Source organism: Humulus lupulus, chromosome X (genome assembly GCF_963169125.1).
Source record: "Humulus lupulus chromosome X, drHumLupu1.1, whole genome shotgun sequence".
Taxonomy (NCBI): domain Eukaryota; kingdom Viridiplantae; phylum Streptophyta; class Magnoliopsida; order Rosales; family Cannabaceae; genus Humulus; species Humulus lupulus.
In genome coordinates, this window is record NC_084802.1 from 222,237,395 (window position 1) to 222,258,682 (window position 21,288).

General features: G+C 32.8%; 1 protein-coding gene and 1 long non-coding RNA gene across 2 annotated transcripts; both read left to right on the forward strand.

The window, feature by feature from the left end:
- The first annotated feature begins 11,635 nt into the window (after positions 1 to 11,635).
- Positions 11,636 to 13,359, forward strand: LOC133804830 (uncharacterized). The gene is made up of 5 exons (XR_009878652.1): positions 11,636 to 11,908; positions 12,486 to 12,539; positions 12,757 to 13,024; positions 13,175 to 13,234; positions 13,337 to 13,359. It is a non-coding gene; the product is annotated as an uncharacterized LOC133804830 (long non-coding RNA).
- Positions 13,360 to 13,882: 523 nt separating this feature from the next.
- LOC133806800 (diacylglycerol kinase 7-like) lies at positions 13,883 to 15,207 on the forward strand. The gene is made up of 5 exons (XM_062244890.1): positions 13,883 to 14,089; positions 14,253 to 14,335; positions 14,514 to 14,584; positions 14,892 to 14,969; positions 15,141 to 15,207. The coding sequence occupies exons 1-5, from the start codon at positions 14,008 to 14,010 to the stop codon at positions 15,205 to 15,207; spliced, it is 381 nt and encodes a 126-aa protein (XP_062100874.1). The 5' UTR covers positions 13,883 to 14,007.
- Positions 15,208 to 21,288: the final 6,081 nt, after the last annotated feature.

Below are 21,288 nucleotides of genomic sequence, written 5' to 3' on the forward strand. Positions count from 1 at the left end.
TTACTATTTTAAATATATTTATGGGGAAAAGGATAACGTAGAAATATTGGCTTGGCTCCCTATTTTTCTCAAAAATAAATAAATAAAAATTGGCTGTACTATAATATGTTTTGCCTCTGACTGAATGTATAATATTCGCGTGTTCCTCACGTGGATTCCGTTTCTTACCGCTCTCTCATGTGGCTGCATCGTCGTTAATTTTTTGATTGTTCTTTTTTTTTTTGTCATGGCAGTGTATACTGTCGTTGTTTAGAATATTTTAAAATTTTTTTAGAAAATTTTAAATAATTTATAAGATAAAACACAAAGTTTAAATAGTTTGACACATATGATTATTTTTGTATGTATATAGAAGGTAAAATATTTAAACTTTATTTTATTTATTATAGATTATTCATAATTTTTTAAAAATTTGTACGATACTCTAAATAACTATAATGTACACAATTATAAAAAATTGTCAAAAATATTTTTTGAGTCAAAAACACCAAAGGGGTGCACGGGAGAATCCTCATTATTATAAATATATATATATATATAACTAATACTAAAGTAACTATTAGGGTTGAAGAATTTTTGCAAACTGCCCAAACTGAATAACCCACACAAACCAACTGAAAAAACTAGTAAAAAACGTAACCCAGATAACCCAACGAAAATTCAAACCCCAATCTAAGAATTATGCAGATTGAAATATTTTCCAACCCATCCAAATAAATCAAATAAGAGATTTTTTTATACATACATATATATATATATATAGTTGTTGACCCGTCGAAATAATCCAATGACACGGAGTCAACTAAACGATGTGAAATGAGAACTGAACTTAAGAAGTGTAAACGACATGATTTTTATAGTGGTTCGACCTCAAAATGGCAATAACCTACGTCCACCTTAGTACCTTTATATATGTAGAAGCCTCAAACCCCCAATCCGATGAATTGGATCAATTGAGTTTTGCGAGTTTGAGAGAGTACAAAATCCGTGCATAAAAGCAATTAAAATTGTAAATTCTCTAGAGGTTCAACAATCACAACATAAGAATTGATGATTCACCAAGACATCTATTTATAAACTTAGGAATGTACATAAATGGGCCTTAAACCTTACACGATTTATGTAATAAATATTAATAAAATAATATAAGATAAGTGAATATTCAATAAATATCTAGTTTTAACTAACTTTGTGAGTTCTTCGCATATTGTCTGACCACCTCTGGTTGTGTGTGTACCGACCAGTCTAGTTAGCATTTATTTGAATTATCTTTAAGTCTAAATGTGACAAAATGACTGTCCTTGCTTCCTTGTCCCCTTGTCGAGGGTCGACGAGAGCTCTGCCGACTAGGCTGTGGTTTGGACCGCCACGTGTCCAAATTTTATGCCACATCATCACGCTAGTTTTAGCTAAAACAATAGTATATAATATTACATAAATTATCCTTTTAAAAAATTAAAAGAATGAAAACTTATATTTTTAACAATGAATTTAGAATATAATATTTTTATGCTTGAAAGATACATACTATACTTTTAATTTATTAAATTTGATTATTTGAAAACTAAAAAAACAAAAAACATTGAAGATTGGTTTAACGGGTTAACCCAACCAAATCGTCAAAATTATTGAGTGTGTTAAAAAAAATTTTCTTTATTTGGGTGAGTTACAGTTGGATGTTTGCAACTCAATATTTACATTGGGTTACTTAAAATATGCTATAATCCAACCAAACTAACCAATGTACCCTCCTAGTAAATATGGTCAATATTATTAACTTTTTTTTTTTTATAAATTATTAAACTCTTTTCATTTTAGTTTGTTTAATGAATGTATGCAGTAATAGTTGGAGAGATATTTTGGCACACATGTCTTGAAGAGGGAGCTGTGATGTGATTAATATATGAGAACTTTCTTGTTTAAACCTTAATTATAAGTTTAGATTCCATCCAATTTTATGTACATTATAGATGAAATTATAAGTAATTGCCTATTCAAAAAATTTATATGTAATATGATTTTTCTTTTCAATATCTTAATCATGGCTATGTTTTGCTAAGCTAATTTTAGTTTTTAGGATTAAAAAAATTACTTTTAAGAGTATTTTGGTTAAAAAAATATTTTTTTTAAAATTTAAAATATCTTTTTGAAGAAGTTGAGATTCCTAATTTTTTCTAAAAACATTTTTGAGAAGCTTTATTTTAAATTATAATAACTTTATTATTCGTAATTTACTCATAAAATATCTTATTTAATTGATATCTAAATATTTTAAAAAGAATTTTTCATTAAAAAATATATTTGTATGATAGAACTAAAACTTCTACTTATATTATAAGCAAAAGCAGAAGTTTTGCCGAAGGTCTTTATAGTTTACTTGTTTAGTTACAAGTGAAATAAATATTATTTTTCAAAATTTTCAATTCATTTATCTTTTTCTTTTAAAAAAATATTTTTTTTCTTTCTCTTTTCCAACAAGTCAAAATAATAATAATAATAATAATAATAATAATAATAAAATCACTCTTTATTTTTAACATTCCCTATTTTTATAAATACATTTAAAAATAAAACTCCTAATATTTATTTTTAATACACTAAGTATTAAATATTTTTTTTATTATAAATATGTTCTCTCCATAAAAGTCTTACTACACTGTTTAGATAGCTATAACTTTTTGGTGTCTTTTATATGTTAGGACAACATCATACCTGAAGTTGAACAAGATGCCTACCCTACAAGAGAAAACGTGAACAAAAGTATGGCTTTAAAAATAAGAAGGGTATATGTGCGATATTAAGTTATCAAGTTGAAATATTTTTATATATGTAGGGTGTTACTATTGATATTTTTTTTTTCAAGGGTTACTATTATATCAATAAAAAAAAATATATATATATATATATATATATTCATGGTTACGTTGACTCTAATTGTTAGATTGTTATTGTATGATTGATATTAATTCGCAATTCACTAAAAAAATATAATGAGAATTAATTAATAACCAATAACATAGGATTGTTTGGTAACACTTACAAAAATAGTTTTTTATTTAATTAATTAGAAATTTAAAAATTAAGCATAAAATATATTTGATAACTTTATTTTTATTTATTATTTTTTTAAAATTTTAATTAAAATTTATTAAATTTTGAAAATGAAAAATTTTCACTTTCAAATTTTTTTCAAATTTTTTTTAAACAATTTCTATTTTTCCCTTTTATTTTTTTTTCTCTTCTTCAAATCAACACATCAAATTGTTAAATAAAAAATAAATATAAAAGTTATCAAACACATTTATTATTTTTTGTTTTTAAAAACAAAAAACAAAAATAGTTACCAAACATATTTTTATTTTTTAAAAATAAAAAAACAAAAATAAAATAATATTTCTAATTTTGTGTTTAAAAAATTCAAAAACAAATTTTTTATCAAATGGGCCCATAATAATTACCTGATCACATAGTATTTATTATTTCTAAAATATTCTTAATTATGATTAGGTCTTATTTAAAAATAAATAAATTAAGTATAATTATTAATTAGTTTCTTAAAATTAAATTTTCTTATCAAATTATTTTTAAAAAAATTGTAGTTTTTTTAACCTTACATTTATATTCTTAAAATTTTAACAATTAAATCCTTAATAAAAATAATTATTTATATTAATTAATATTATTTATGATTAATGGCATCAACATACCTCTTTATTTATTTCGTTACTTCTTTATCATAAGTTTTAGTAACATCCAAGTTAGTTTCTACACTTTTGTCATAAATATATAAATATAGAAAAATTCTTTGGTGCGGGCGCACCATGCGGTTGTTTTGTTTGAGATTCTAATTGGTTTAAAGCATGGGTAAACATAAGGGTACAATATGGACGCATGTAATTTATAATTTTTCTTGTGAACTCTTTGACAATAGAAGTATGTGGCAACAATTAAAGTTGGACATTGTCTCTGATAGTCTTTTCTTTTTAATTTAAAAAGAGAAATTTGATTTTTGATGCATAATAGGGGGTCATATGTTAAAATAGTACCTAGCTAAAAAAATATCAGATTTTTATCTTAGTATTCTCTTTTATACCCAAAATGCTCCAAACATAAGTTTTCCTCTTGTTTTCTCCTATTGTCTTCTCCATATCTATCTCTCACGTTTTCCCTCTCTATCTCTCTCTAAGCTCTCATACACAAAGGCAGACGCCATTATCTTAATCTATACTAATTTTTGAGGTCATTTTGTATTTCGGATCTAGGAGCAAGTTGTAAATCCTTTCAAACCAAGAAACCATTTCTCTTTTGGATCTAGGGGCAAAAATTGTATGGGTAAGTATATATTTATTATATGCAATGAGAAAACTTATTTATCTACATTGCTTGTGCTATTTCAAACAGATTTGTGTATGCCTTCGTGTTTTATTGTAATTTTTCACTGTCGAAATGAATTTTCGTTCCTTTCTTGGTTTTTTTTCTAGGCTTTTTGTCTGCCTCAATGAGTCTCGATAGACCTCGATAAAACCCTCACATGCTTATGTCAATTGGATACCTCGATATGCCTCGATGAGACTCAATAAAACCCTCATACCTTTAGGGAAATTGGCTACCTCGATATGACTCGATGGTCATCGATGGACCTCGATAGAGGTATAGAACTTAATGTATGTTGTATGTGCCTCGATGGGTTCATAAGAAATTTTTTTTGGGTAGTCTGCCTTGATGTACCTCGATTGTACTCGATAGGCCTCGGCATATCTGGATAGAAATCGATTTTTTGTTGTTTTATGTTATACTTTTAATTTTTGACATTTTTTTGTTTTTTTTACTGATTCAACTGTTTCCATATTTGTTGCATTCAATGGTGTTTGGGAACTAGAAAATAGGGATTGGATTTTTAGGGATGCTGAAAATCAAGTTCTGCCTTTGGAGAAGGGTGTGACGTATGAGAAACTGCTTAACATTCTGTACAATGAGCTTGAAGTGGATAAATGTGTGTATGACTTTAAAATTGAGGTCCCATACACATGCCTCTCACAATTTGTCAAACCTATAGTTATAAAAAATGATAGGCATGTGCATGCATTCATTGGGTTAGCATCGAAATCTGTGGAGAAGCTGATTCCTGTATGTGTGACATTGGTTAAGAAGGGAGGTATAAGAAATGCATCAGCCTCTCCCAACGTTAATAAAGAAGTCCGATTTGAAGAGAACATTTCTCCCGCATGTCATGGTTTCAAAGGAACTCAAAGTGAGGTTGAGACATTTGTTCCCGAGACAAATCCAGACGTTATAGTCCATGATGATATCCCTGTTAGAGATCCACCATATTTTCATGACATAGCGGAGTATGATCCCTATGGATACGATCCTTATGTCAACGACGATCCTGTTGCTGATGTAGCAGATCTTGGTGGGTCAAATATTAGGGCAGATTTTCCAACACAGAGTTAAGATGTTATGGTAGTTGAGGAGCGCAGAATAGAAGATCAGCAAACACCTGAGACTAGCAGTAGTCGTCCAGTTCTAAGTAGAACCGATGATAGTTTTAGATGGAGTTCTCCATTGGGCTTAGGTGAAGATTGTAGAACATGGAGTGCTCCCATGTTCACCAAAGAGGATATAGAGGCCTTACATTACCTGCAAGGATCTTGATTGTGGTTGGAGATTGAGGGGAAAGAAAAAAAATGCGATCTGAAATGTTCGAGATTACTGTATACAATGAAGTACACACTTGCTCACAAGAAATTCGAGATAAAGACCACTGTCAAGCATCACCATGTGATCTGGGCATAATCAGACTAGCCCTCCTTAATCCTCTTGAGCCTTTGCATCAACTACACATAATCAGGCTAGGAAACCTGACTAGAGGAAGATGTACAGGCCTGTGAAGTGCCCTCCTCAACCCTTGGGACATCCTCGTAAAAAGTAGAAGCTTCCTTTGCAACCTCTGCCAGCTTCTCTGCCTCCTTCTCGGGCTCTACTTCCTCCGTTGCAATCCCAGCATCCATTACAGTAGATTCCAACTCGGGAAATAACCTGGAATCAACGTTTGGGAGGCTATTGTAGTACACTACCTCACTGGGACGTGGCTTCAGCATGGAAAATACCAATAACTGCATGGTCGAATAACATATGTTAGAAAAACTTTAATAAAATAAATCGTTAATCAATTAATTTGTGACATTTAACAAGATAAAGTGGAACTTACTTGACGCTTAGCGAACATAGGAACCAACTCAGCTGTTGAAAGAGTGATGTCGTTCTTCGTAACCCAACTAAGCATCTTTGGAATCTGGTTCCCACTATTCTCACCAAACTTACTCCTAATAGCTGGCATGGCCTCAAAAGCCCAGTACAGATGTAATGCCCTACCTCCCCTAAAGTCATTACGATGTGATTTTAAAATGTATCATTAGCTCGCTAATCAAGGTATTAGACCAAAAAGTGTGGTTAATTAAAATAAAAACTCATTTAAATAAGATTTTGGTGCAAAAGTTTGGCCATTCATTTAAATCTTGAAAAGGTTACATTAGGATCCCATAATACTATTTAGAAACATATTTACAACTCAAAAAGTTACTTTACAGTCGACCTAAGCGACAAAATCAACATTTATAACCCGCTCCTCAGAATACCCTGGCCATGGTGGCCAGGTAGGCCAAACATTTACGCACCGCTCCATGCCTTATAACTCATGGTTTATCGATCTTTTCCTTGTCCTTACCTGCACCACAGATCACCCGTGAGCCGAGGCCTAGCAAGAGAACCTTAAAGCACAACATACTATAATTTATCTCAACAAATAAATACTTAATCAAAGGCAATAAACAATCTTCAACTGTTATTCACTACACCAAATACCCATTTCTATAACACATGAATATAATACTAATAAAAATGTGTTATGCTAGAGTATTATATTGGCATGAAAAAAGGGCGGTAATATACACCATCCTGCCACTTAGCCTTTTTTTTTTCATTACTGAGACCTGAAAATTTGTGAGACCCGCCACTTAGCCTTTTTTTTCATTCCTGAGACCTGAAAATATGTGAGACCGAGAGACCCATTTCCTCAATTCCAGTGAGACCGAGAGACCCATTTCCTGAATTTTAGTGAGACCGAGAGACCCTGAAAATATGTGAGACCGAGAGACCCATTTCCATTTCCTCAACCCAAAGTCCGTGCAGCTCTAACCATCTCTAGTTCACTCAACCCAAAACTCTGAGGCACTGATCTTCTATCTTCGGCAAGCTCCAAAATCTAAGGTTCTGCCCTCCTCCATTCATCTATCTATCTTCCCTTTTCTTGCTAAAGCCAAATGCATTTCGATTTTTAAGTATTATTTGCATAAACTAGGACGAGAAATTGGGATTGGAATGGTTCGAATATTACTACTCTGGTTTTAAGTTGGGTCAGCACCCACTCGTGTTGGTTGGTCAATCTGTGAGAAGCAATTTGGTATTTGTAACTTTGTCTAAAAATGAAGTGCCAGATTAGTATATTCATTTCACCATTTGAACATCTAGGTTACAGTATTGCTTATCGGTGAGACTACGAATTAAAGAGGTGGAGCGATCACTTGGTGAGCGTACAAAGGATTTCGAGTTGTCCAGGAGGTATATAATTTTGTTTTATTTTTTAATTGTTTTCTGTAATAGTGAGTTCCAGAGATTCATTTCAATCTAAAACCCGTGATATTGCAATGCTTTGCAGAAAATGAAACACATGGAAACTTCATTGTCTAAAGCCAGTGCGGTGTACCCTGATTGCTCTGCCATGGCTGCTAAGCTTTGTGCTATGGCTCACACAACCGATTGCAAAAGAAGCAAGCAACATATCTTTTCCATATTGCTTCACGAACTACCTTGAAAGGGCTCCGTTGTCTTGCTATGCGCCTTACTGTTGAATGCTTTGCTTTATAGCCAGAAGAGTGGCAGCTTCCCAAGCAACAGAAGCTAAAATTTATGCATGATCAGAACCTTCATCATTATGTTGTCTTCTCTGATAATATTCTGGCATGTGCAGTGGTTGTTAGCTCCACTATTTCTGCAGCGGCGGTAATTTGAATTCCTACTATTCTTCTATGTTTCCTTTCCCAATAATGCAGATTTTAAGCAATGGTAAAAAAATGTTGCGGCGGCTTCTTGGCTTTTATTTCATTCTACACTTGTAACTACTTATTCTGGATTCCATGTTATTGTTGGTATGAAATAGATATATCAGACCTTGATCGTTGTTTCTTGTCATAAAATTGTGCAGGAACCAAAGAAAATTATGTTTCCATGTGGTGACTGATTCACTCAATTTCTGTGAAATCTCAATGTGGTTCATATTGAACCCTCTAGGCAAAGCCACAATCTAAAGGGCTGGTAGGATTTTTAAAGATGTTTGGAGTGCTGGAGTGATTCTTTACATTCTGTTAAGTGGAGTGCCTCCATTTTGGGCTGGTAGGATTTTTAAAGATTCTTCTTGTTAGTCATTGTTGTATTTAGTATCTGTGTTTGTTAGAGTTAGTTTTGCCAAGCTTAATTATTGTATATAAACTCTCTTGTATCTGTAATTATTTATTCAATACAGAAATCACTTTTCACACTCCCAAATCTCTCAATTTGTCTATCGTTTACAGAGATGACCTTTGAATTTAGCTCATGGGGGTGCTTTTATATTTTCAAATTTTCATTGGAGCTTTGTCATATTTTTAGCTATTAAAAGAAAATTTTAAAAAGGAAAGAAAAAAAACTGCCAATGAGCTGGCTCTGTGCTTGGCCATGTGTTGTTTTTATTACTTAAACGGAAACTAAAATTTTTCATTATTAGTAGTATAATTGATATTGTTATTGTTGCTATATTATTGTCTTTTGTCTGTTTCCCAAGTTGGGCATGCACCACACCAAGTCTCCATTTAGATAATGCACAAACATTTAGATATTGATACACAATTGTTTGTTCATTCATATTTCTGTTAGATAAAGCACAAACACTGCCAGTAGATTCATTTGAATGTAAAGTATAATTATATAAATCTTGAAATGACATACTCGATGAGAAAGGTAAATATATGTATATAAAATACACAAATATTTTAGATTTGAGGAAAAAATCTATAGTAATTTTTCTTTCCCCTATTGCCTCTTTAACTCTTCAAGATTCACTGATTGATCTTGATATAATGTATAGGCACACGGCTTCTATTGCTGCAGGAAACCATGGGGTTCCAGTTGTGGTATCAGGGCATTGCTTTGAGTATATCAGCAAGGGAGAACACATAAATTTGAGTATACTTAATTACAAGCTGGAGTGTAATGAGATAGAATTGAGTAAGGACTAGTTCTTCTATCTGGACAATTGCCAAAAGTTTTATAGTCATGACTACCCTTAATCATGGGAAATGAAAGTGGATTGTTTGAAAACCAAAATTTGGTACTGCAGTAGTTTTTTTTAATAGGACATTGAATGATTTATTTGGGTTGTGTTATATATACATATATATTTCTATATTGTTATTAAATTGAAAGTACTCTTGCTACAAAAAAAATTCAAAGTGCTCTGATCGAAACATATGTAAAAGACTTAAGCCTTTGTGTCATGTTGAATTTGATATGGTAGTTAAGGTTATTGATGATAAAAAATTTACATTATTATTGAACTTTGATATTGTTGTAGTTAAATGAGGAAAGGTGATAGTTCTTTGCCATGGTGTGAAGGAGAATAGTCAATTGATTAAGATGAAGCACAATTATAATTCTGTTTGTGGCCTTTTATTATTATATGACCACTGATTTTGAATCTCGGTACTACGACATAGGTATCTCGGTACCTTTCTTTTTCTCGTCTTTCTCTTGCTCACCCTTTCTTTATCTTCTGTAGGTGGTGACGACGACGGGCTCTCGATGATGAGGCTTGGGATGTTGGCAAAGGGATCTCACTACCCTGCCTTCTGTTTCGATATTTATTCTCTAAGAATAAGTTGATGACCCTGTATAACCATATTTATTCTCTTTTCTTCTTAAAGCTTCTTCTTTTGTAGTTACTTTATTTTCGTAGGCCAAAGAGTTCATTGGATTTGATTTGATTTGATTATGTCAGTGCAAGGTTGGAGTTGGTGGACATTGACATTATGATTTATATACCTTGTTTGTGCCTATTTTGGTTAATTGTTTTGTCCTTGTCTTTGTTCTGCCCTTTGCTTTTCTGTTGTTTCTTTTAGAGATACTGACTGGAATAGTAAAATTGAGAATGCAAGGACCATGTAGTATTCTTTTTTATTTTATTATTAGTAAAATGGGACACTTATAGTTAAAAGTTAAATTGGTTGGATTTTTTTTTGTCAAAGTAAAGAGAATTTATTAAATTTGAGAAGTGGGTATGTTTGTAATAGTTTTTTGGTTTGTTCATGATATTTTTCCAAATCAGGTCATGAAACATTCTATTTGTTACTTCTATGTTAGGCTCATTGTATCCTAGGGTTAAAACATTCTTATAAGACTTTCATTGATAATTGGGGTTTTGGTTTTATTAGAATTCACCTATGATCTCCTAACTGGTTATGGTTGTGATGGTAATTTTGCCTAACTGGCGCTGCAGATGATGTCTAATCCGGAGTTATTGAAGATGGCCTCTGAAGGCATGAAGAACTTGAGGCCTGAAGACCTGAAGAATGCAGCAGAACAGTTGAAGCATACCCGTCCAGAGGAGATGGCTGAGATTGGAGAGAAGATGGCTAACTCAACGCCTGAAGAGATAGCAGCTATGCGTACATGTCTTGATGCCCAGATCACTTATGAATTGAATGGAGCTCAGATGCTGAAGAAACAGGTTTGTTTGTTCTGATCTTTTACTTTTTCATTTTGAGAAATTTTAATGTTAACATTGAGATTCTTAATTTTTATGGCTCAGTAAGCATTGCGTTAAGTTGGCCACCTACACGATGAAAGATAGTATGCCTAAGCTTAAGTTCTATTCTCAATACATTTTGAACGTTAAATTCATTAACTTTTGTTTTATTGACTTAGAGGGTAGCGTGGATTTTGTCATTTGTAGTGCTGCCAAAACGAAATGAACTATTTTATTTGTTTGGTACACCAACTTTATTAATAATTACTAGCACCACAGGATGTTAGCAATCTTAACTTTCGTTTTGATAAACATGGAGCAGAAAGTACTTAAAAGGGAAAGAATACCCCATTGTTATAGTTATAGGATATGTATACCTGAGACCTTTAGATCAGGAACCTATTTGCCAAACTCGCTTGTGGTTCCCTTTAGAGATGAAAGGAAAACCTTCAGCAATTTATAGGGAAATATTTTTCATTGCTTTCTGTAGAGATGAGGCCTATGCAAGTTGGCTAGATGCCTCAACTGAAACAACTACCTTCCATAAGCTTTAACCCTCTTACTGATAGGAAAGCTGTGGCCCAAATCCTATATAGTAGTTTCGTTTATAGCTTAAGTGTGACTTAGAGGACGGGCAGTTTTCCATTTTTTGTTTCTTATAATGATACTCCTCTACTATTTCTGATTTTCTGAACATGGAATGAAGAGTGGATTATAGAGTTAGAATGAAATGAAGAATGCGTAAACTGACAATTTGATTATCAGAAAATAATGCTTATAATAAATGTCTTCTGAAGGATGTTTATGCAATTGCCCTGCTAACCATTGGGGGACATTCTTGTTGTTAGGATGCTGTCTCTGATCTTATCAAGGCTCATGAAGTTTCTCCTGATGATGAAACAATTGCAGAGGTCTTGAGGTGTGATTTCTTGTGAATGATCTTCTTGGACTTTGTTATAGCAGATTAACATCAATTGTTCCTTCTTTTTCTTTTTTTAACTAGCATATATTGTTTTAACAGGGATGTTGAGGAAAGATTACTGAAGGAGGGAGGTGCACGTGCACCAAGAGGTTTGTTAATTTTGTACTTATTTTATTTTCAGTTGATGTTAGTTCATTACCTTGCATGAAGTTTGTATGAAGCTTTATGTTAAACTTTGTAAGTTTTATTTTATTTTTGATTGATTTTTAGGCTTAGTAATTGAAGAGATAAATGAAGATGAGAGTGCAGCTTCTTATGACATTAAATGTTCATCAACACAGTGTTCAGTCACACAATCACGAGACATCAGTGACTCAGGTAAAACAGAGAGAGTGTTTTCCAATGGTGGTCTATCAACCAATTCTGAGCATTTACAAGCTTTAAAAAATGATCCTGAAGCTATTAGGTTGGTAACTTGGTATTTTCATATCGAATGTTAGAAGTAGGTCTTATTGTTAAAATTTGATGCATTAGATTGTGTAGGAATATTTAGCATGAGCATAATTAATACAGAAATATAACCTTTATTTTTAAATTCTATACAAGTGTAACTTAAATAAGTGTGTGAATATTTTAGCATGATCTAGAATATGATATTTTAGTCATAAATTTACGAATTTGATATTGTTGTTAGAAAGTTACTTAGTAGACTTTGTCTGTTTTCAGTTGGTGAACACAGGAAAGGAAAGGGAAAAAGTCAGCCTTCTTTTTACATGGGCGGTAAGCATCTCTTTTCCTAACATAACTGTGTATAATTACTCATAGATGTTGAAATTCTTGATTTCAGGTATTGACTTGCATGAAACTTATATAATTTTTCTGTTTTCCATGGTTGGACTATGTGCTCTTTCTTCTGCATTGCTCATATTTTGATGCTTCTCTGAATTTTCATGAAACTATACATTAATGTTTGTTGTTTGTATATGTGTCAATGTAGAATTATTGGTCAAACTGCTTTAAATGGGAAGTACCAATGGATTCAAGCTGATGGGCCAAGTGGGGAATGGAATTCTTTCAGATCTACTGAAAATAAACACACATTTCAGGTATTTCTTCTTTCTTTTTCAGTTTTTAGAGTTGAAATCACATACATATGTTGAATTTTTTGAAGTTAGAATTCTTGTTATGTTTGCTTATTTTGTGAATTTTCTTTCACTCTACAGGATGATTCTAAGGTTTGCTATCAGTTTTCCTCTGGAATAAAGGTACAATTTTTTTCTTTTTGAGTACTTTAATTGAGATTAGTATGGTAGAAACTTGTGTTATAAATTTTATGGTTTCTTCTCATATGTTGTCAAAGTTGTTCAATTCTACCTCACAACTCAGAATTATTAACAATCAAACTCACTTTGCAGACCATTGTGGTAGTACCGGTTGAACCACGAGGACTAGTACAGTTTGGATCTACTGAGAAGGTTAGATCACTTCTATGAATATTTATGCTTAACCGTTCGATTAGTGTTCTGTGATTGAGCTGTTAATTGATTAATGCTCTGCCATTGTTGTTACTGCTGCAGATATCTGAAAGATTGGACTTTGTGCTGTTGCTCTGCTATGAAAGATTGGACTTTGTGCTGTTTCTTTGCAGACCATTGTTGATTAATGCTCTGCCATTATAACGATCAGGTTGCGTTCTGGGCCTAATATCTGTGCTGTTGCTTTGCTATGAAATATTAGGTTCTCATATTGTTCAAGCCTCACAAAAGTTTTTTTTTTAAGTAAGAATAATTAGTGAGAAGGTGGACTATATAGCATTATAGCATATATTCTATTGCTCTGCTCTGGATTGTGTATAATGCTAGATGTGACATTAGGCAATTTCTTGTGCATCATTCTTTTGAATCTTATAATTCATCCAGAAAAATAAAATTGTAGAGGCTAGTTAATGGGATTTTTGAAGTTTTGATGTAATTAATTTTTTTTTTCCTGTTTTCATTCTAGTGTTTGATCTAGAGAGATTTATTCTAATCGTCAAGATATATAAAACAATATAAACATGGAAAATTTAACTTTTTTTAAAGCTATTTTTTTTAATTGCTTGTAAGAAAATGAACTTTGTTTTGAAATCTTTGATGTGCTGCATATTAAACTTAGAATATGTTTTGTGTTAGTCTTTGTAAAATGTGAAGTATTAAATTTATTTATTTTCATGTGAACAAATTAACCTAAATAGGTGAAATGTATTTAAATGCAGGGGTTGGAGATTGAAGGGGAGTTGCCTGAGAAAAAGACTTGTTATGAAGGAGTATTTTATAATTACTTTAGCATAGGTATGTTTGTGTGATTTTTGACTTGTCTAAGAGCTGATAATTATTCTGTATTAGTATATGTGTGTGTGTGGTTCGCTCCCTCTTAGTTTTATATGAAGCAGACCAAGGCTGTATTTTTTATCATTCTACACAAGCCTCCTTATTTTTTGGATCTATATTACAGGAATGGATGCTCAGGTGGCTTACGGCTTTCATCATTTACGTAATGAGAAACCTTACCTGGCACAAGGACCAATTTCTAATAAGGTCTGGTTTGTTATCTTATTATGTGAAAAGTCTTGTGATTACGGACTATTACCAATGATTTTTTAGAACTAAAATTGTTATTTGGATATTTGTATCTTGATGTAAATGTACCCTGCTGGAAAAAAAGCACAATGCTTATTTATTTTACCAGCTAAACTCTTCTAATTGATCGTCGCAGCTGATCTATTCTGGTTATAGTTGCGGTCAAGGTTGGTTCTTTACACCTTTTACAAGTGATCCACAATTAAGGTGAAATATCTTTAAGTTTAAGCAGTTTGTTTTGTTAAGAGGGTTGTTCTGCTTTATGATTTGTTGCTTGCTGATGGAAATAATTTATCAGCAAGTAGGATTCCACTTTGATTTAATTTTATTCTCTTGTGCTTTTCTCCTTCTAAAATTACTAGGGCTTAAGGGGTGAAAGCACAAAGCATATTTTTAAATGATTCTCCTGTTGTGGTTGATAATTTGTTCAGAGCTGTAGTCATTAAGAGTAACAATATTCTGCCTTGATCATAATCTGTATTTGCTTACACGTCTTAATACTTTTTTGGCTCAGGGGACTAACAAATATTTTAAGGCTGCATGTCAAAAAGGTCAATTGCTCAGAATGGGAGCAAATTACTGTTCCGTCAAGGTACGTTTGTGAGTTTGTTTTATTTGCAATATAATTTTATCTGGCAATGTGTTTCTTCTTATTCTTCTTAGATTAGTACCATCTCTGTCGCTAAGTATTATCATCATTTATACATTTTTCATTGATATTCTTATTCTATAAATCTCATTTTGTAATTATGTGTTCCTCTAGTGTAAGAGCTATTGTTGCTTTAAATCTTCATAACTATGGAAGTGGAGTTTTCTCTTCGTTCGTTTAGCTTATTGTTTTAAGTTGCATGTTTTGTTGCTTCAGTCATTTTGCATGGTAGAACATCATGCTATACCCTGCTGTTTCGTCAAGTTTTGGAATTATTACAAATTTAATTTAAACTTTATATGCTTACAGGTGGAAACTAGCTTAAGTCTTATGTTCTTAATAATAAAAGGATTTTTTTTTTTACAATGTGCAGGTATATTGAGATGATTTCTTTGGAGCAATTCTTGACAACATTTGTAGTTGAGGCCTTTAGAATGGAAGAATGTATTTCACTAATTTTTGTATACATTTCTTGTTTTGTGTTTAGTGATAAAGGAATCAGAATTTGGCATAAATTATGTTGTAATATGATTTCTTAAGCCTAGACTAGTAGACTAAATATTGTAATTACATTTGAGTAATTAATAATAATCTATTTATGTTACCTTATTTGTCTTCAACTTTCATATTTGTTTTCCTAGTTTTGTGTAAGTAAAAAAAGATTATGTTTCTCTAAGCTAATATAACACATGTGTTATACTGAAGTGTAGTATAACACAAATAATGTGTTATACTAAAGTGTAGTATAACACAAAAAATGTGTTATACTAAAGTGTAGTATAACACAAAAAATGTGTTATATAATCGACTATAAATAACATAATTAAACACTTAAATATATATTTAAATAACACAGAAATTGTGTTATCGTTGACAGTACAATAACACATCTGTATAACACTGATAAAGTGTTATGTAAAGTACCCTGACCTACGATAACATAGTCAGTCTTAACACATCAGAAAGTGTTATCGTATGTTTTGATAACACATTTTCGGTGTTATTAAAAGCATTTTTTCTTGTAGTGGAATACACAATGGCACAACAACACAACAACATCACATCATAGCAGTATAACAACACATAAGTACAACAACATAGCATCATAGAAGTATATCAACACATAAGCACAATAGCATAACATCTTAGCAACACAGTATCACAGCAACGGTCTCCTTCTCTCAGGGTGAGCTTTCAGGCACCAGGTCCGCGATCTTAACCGAATGGGTGTGTACAACACCCTTAAAGGATCTCGCCCTAGCGGCTTGCATTTAGCATGCTTAACACCAATCCCGACCCGTTGCCGCTCCTAGATCTTGCCGCTTCCGACTCTTGCCGATCAGTCACAACCACATGTTTGACATAACTTTATAAGCAATACATGTTAGGAAAATATGTTTTTGTCTCAATGGAAATGGTAAGAAATTACAACTATATGCAATATATTACAAATAAATAATGATTGATTAAAAGGAGTTACAACTCTATAACTGAAAATTACAAATAAACAAAGAAAATGAAGAAGATGATGATGAAGAAGAGAATGGTGAGAATACAACTCTAAGCAAAGGATTACAAGTAAAATAAAGGTGGTTGAAACGAAAGAAAGGATTACAACTCTTAAACAAAATATACAAGTAAAAAGAACAAGAGAATAAGAAGAAAACAATACAATAAAATGGAGAGCAGAAATACAAGAAAACTCTCACTTACACAACCTAAGTGAAGAGGGTTGGGGATCACCAACTTGAACAAGGTTTAAAACCTTTGTCCAAAAGCTTATTTCCCCCTAACTAAAGAACTAAGGGATCTCTCTTAGATATTGGAAAAGCTTTCTGGAATTATCAAGCCTCAAGGTGTTTCTAGCCAAGTGCTGTAATGGATAGAAATGTTGTGTCTTACAAGTGAGCTATAGGCTCCTATTTATAGAGTTTAGAGACACCCTTTGAATTTCAAATTCCACCAACCCCCATGGCTGTTACCAATGTTTAATTGGATTCATATGGAATTAAAAATGAGATTTGGGAGTTATGTAGGTTTTTTGAGCCGTTCAACAAAGATTGAAAAAACTGAAAAATTTGTCAGTTTTTGGCCTGTGACCGCGACCAGAGACATTAGTGGCCGCGGCCACTAGTCTCTGTCCCATAAGCTGCGGCTACCAACATTCAGTGGCCGCGGCCACCGACCAATTTCAGCACTTAAAAATGTGTTGTTTTTCCAAACGGTTCCAAACCCTCCCAAATGATTTTGTAACTCCCAAAACACATTATTAGGGTTAAAATCATATCTCTAACAAACATTTCACATATGGCTTTATGAAATTCATCTCAATATTATGAACAAAAAATTTACATAATAAAGGGTAATATTTGGAAGTTACAAATTTGTAACACCAAATATGTTACATTATTTGGATATATCTCATATATCTAAATATTGTAACTCTCTATTATATGTTACCATATGTGACACTATTTGTCACATTTATTTAATCTAAAACATTATATTATAATATAATATAATATTACATTATATTATAAAATAATATAACATTCCCCCACTAGATTAAATAGTTGTCTATTGTAACACTTATTTAATCAATCATTATATTTTGAAATATAACATATCCCCCAATTGATTAAATAAGAACTCTCTCTTATAGGAGTCATTGCATTAGTGCATAAAGAAAAGTGTTTTTCAACTTGAACTTTACTATAGTGTAATTATCACAAAATTTGTCGAAAATTTGATTGCACTAGGCATTGAACCATCTTTTCATGATAACAAATCGGTGATAACACACACACCTTTGCGATGTTCACTTGAGACCTCTATGTCTTGCTTTGCATCGTTAATGGCCATGTGCACTTTCCATTCATGGACGTTCTTGAGAATACTCCCAATTCTCATGAGAGGCAGCACCACCCCTAGGTCCACATAGGTAGAATTTTTACAGTATTTTGTTACCAAAAATACTTGTCTTCACAAGACTGAATTCTATTAAAAAACCTTTCGGTTTAAACCCTCCACTTGGTAACACACAAGTACTCAATATGTCAGATGGGACTTGTTTTGAGTACAACTATAGTCACTTGATTGACTTGTTGTTACCTATTGAACCTAACACTAGTTAAATAACTAGTGTTAAGATAGGTTACCATCAATCGTGAATCTCTTTAGGGAGTTTAAGTCCCATCCCTCAAGATGATGCAGCCACTAAATCCCTCGTTAGTGGCTTAGTGAAAGGATCCGCCAGATTTTCACTTATTCTCACATAGGATATTGAGATGACTCCTCTTTGAATCAATTCTCTTACATATCCATGTCTTAGACTAATATGTCTAGACTTCCCATTATACACTCCGATGTATGCTCTAGCCAATGTCGCTTGGCAATCACAATGTATCGATATAGTAGATACATTTTCTTTGATTAGGGGAATCTCTATCAACAGATCCCTTAACCATTCAGCCTCTTTGCCGGTAGCAGCTAGAGCTATGAACTCTGCTTCCATAGTGGAATGAGATATACAGGTTTGTTTCTTGGAACCCCAAGAAATTGCACCTCCACTAAGTGTAAATACCCAACTAGTTGTGGACAAGTTGTCCCCAAGATTGGATATCCAACTTGCATCTGTATATCCTTCTAAAATTGAAGGAAATTTGGTGTAGTGAAGGCTTAGTCCTTTGGTTTTCTTGAGATAACCTAGGACTCTTCCAATTGCCTTCCAGTGGTCCACACTTGGATTACTTGTAAACCTACTAAGTTTACTTACCGCAAATGCTATATTAGGTCTAGTACATTGGGCAGCGTACATTAGACTCCCTATAGCACTAGCGTACTCCAATTGAGCCACTGCTCTTCCTTCATTCTTCTCTAATTTTGCACTATGATCGAATGGAGTATTGGTATCTTTAACCTTGAGATGGTTAAATTTGTTCAATACTTTCTCAACATAGTGGGCTTGCCCTTATGGAAAACCCCACTATGTTTCTTTACTTTGATACGAAGTATGGTGCCAACTTTTCCAAGATCTTTCATCTTGAAGGTTGATGATAGAAACCTTTTCGTTTCTTCTATCCCTTTCATGCTATTACTTAGAATAAGCATGTCATCCACGTATAAGCAAGCAATGATCACATATCCCTTACAAGTTTTGGAATACAAACACTTGTCTCCATTGTTATGTCTAAACCCATTAGACATGATGGCTTGATCAAATTTCTCATGCCATTGCTTAGGAGCTTGTTTCGACCCTGTTGTGACTATTCAGCTAAACTGCTCTCTAGGACCGTCTCAGATCGTGCGTCACAAATATATCAACACACTCTTGTGGTATCAATCACAATATTCACATATATCACATTTATGCCCTCAATGAGCTAAAATTACAAATATGCCCCTAATAACCAGATGGCGCCCACATGCAAATTTAATTCACCTAAACATGCATTTCTAATCACATAATCATTAAATTCACATACTAGCATAATTAAATCAATTATTTCCCTCCCGGCATGCTAATCAAGGCCCTAAGCCTTATTAGCAAATCTGGGATGCTACAACAGAAGGGCGAGGGCATAGCCATAGAAACTATACTTCGACTCCTTTTGTTTTTTTTCTTCTTAAAACCTCTTTCTTCTTCTCCTCATAATGCTTCAATTGCTTCTGCATGTCCTTCTGAACTCCTCTAATAACCTTCTTGAAGGAAAACTTCCCCCACGGATACTTGAAAAAGTAGTCAAGATCCTCAGCCATCTTTAGGGAATCACCCCATATATGTGTTGTCTTCTCTGGGGCATTCAATACCCCCTCTATCAAATAGCACAAACCCAGCTTAAATGCATCTTTTGGGTTTTTTGAGGCCTTCAAAGCGTCTTCCAACTAGTCGAAACTAATCTTAAAATCACCATTAAAGTATTCTTGGATGATCCGATCACTTGAAATATGTCCTCTCAACTCATCTAGGACAGTGTGTTCCTAAAATTCAGCATGGTGACTAGGGCAAACTCTGCAATCCCAAATTTGCAGAGAGTGTTGCCTAGGTAGAACTAGCCATCTTTAAGCTTTTTGCTTACCACATTCCACAACATAAGCTGATGCAGTAGAACCTCATAAAAACTAAAGGGCATAGCCTTGAAGTACTGTCCCAACGAGCATGCCTCTGCCCGTTCAATTAGCCCATGCCTCCTAAACTGCTCTATAAGGGGATCCAAGTAAGCACTACCCCTATAGGTGACACGACCAAGAAAGTGCTTCTCCAATGGCACAATAAAGTCAGGCATCTGAAGAAATTTTTTTTGTTAGGAATATATTTTAAACAATCTGGTAAACATCGAGGACCATCGAGGCATGTTGAGGCCCATCGAGGTTTTAAAAAATCAAGCGACGGATAAAATATCGAGGCCTATCGAGGTATCGCACAATAGTGATGCTAACCATTACTAACAAGGTCTATAGAGGCATAGGAAAAATAAAATATACCTAATATTATCGCATTTTATAGAGGCCTATCGATTCCTATCGAGGCCCATGCTAAATCATAAATGTAACACACTGCATTTCGGGTACCTTTAAACGACTTGGGTCGGGATTGTTTTCCCCGAGTTAAGAATATTATTTTAAATAATATTATATTTGTTTGGAATTTATTTTCATGAGCTATTGCTAGCCAAATTATGAAGTTTGTGATTAAAAGTCAATATAAGACTTTCGGTCTTGGACAGACACAAAAACCCTAATCGGGTAAAAATCTCGGAAAATAAAATGAAAAACTATGGAAAATATATTTTGGGCATAAAATACATTCATAAAAATTAAATTTTGGTAAAAAATAATAAACCTAAGAGGAAATGGAAATTTAAGGGCATTTTGTGTTAAATGCTTAATTTTACCGAATTAGAGAATTTTATTCCACAAATGGACCTTAGATTAAATTGTATTGTATGATTTATTAAATTAAATGTGAGAGACATTTAATTTAATTATTATGTGTTAAGTTTTATTTTTTTTTAAAACATTATAAGAGTTAAAAAGGTCATAGAAAGTCATTTTTTGGAAAAAAAAAAGACAAATTCTTACGCATGTTTATTAACCTTTATATAAAAAAATAATAATATAAATGCATAAATAGAAAGAGGTGGTCATCCATGTGAGGATATTAATTGTGTGGACCAAATTAATTAAGTTTTAAATCACATTTAAATTAGGGTTACTGACACAAAGTGATAAAGGTAAAAACACTTAAGTATTTTAGATATTT

What these genes read in the sequence shown, in the direction of transcription:
- LOC133806800 (XM_062244890.1), top strand. Translation starts at nt 14,008, where the DNA reads ATGCAGGGGTTGGAGATTGAAGGGGAGTTGCCTGAGAAAAAGACTTGT. An exon ending in AAGGACCAATTTCTAATAAG is followed by an intron (nt 14,336 to 14,513) that starts GTCTGGTTTGTT and finishes TGATCGTCGCAG; the next exon opens with CTGATCTATTCTGGTTATAG. An exon ending in ACAAGTGATCCACAATTAAG is followed by an intron (nt 14,585 to 14,891) that starts GTGAAATATCTT and finishes TTTTTGGCTCAG; the next exon opens with GGGACTAACAAATATTTTAA.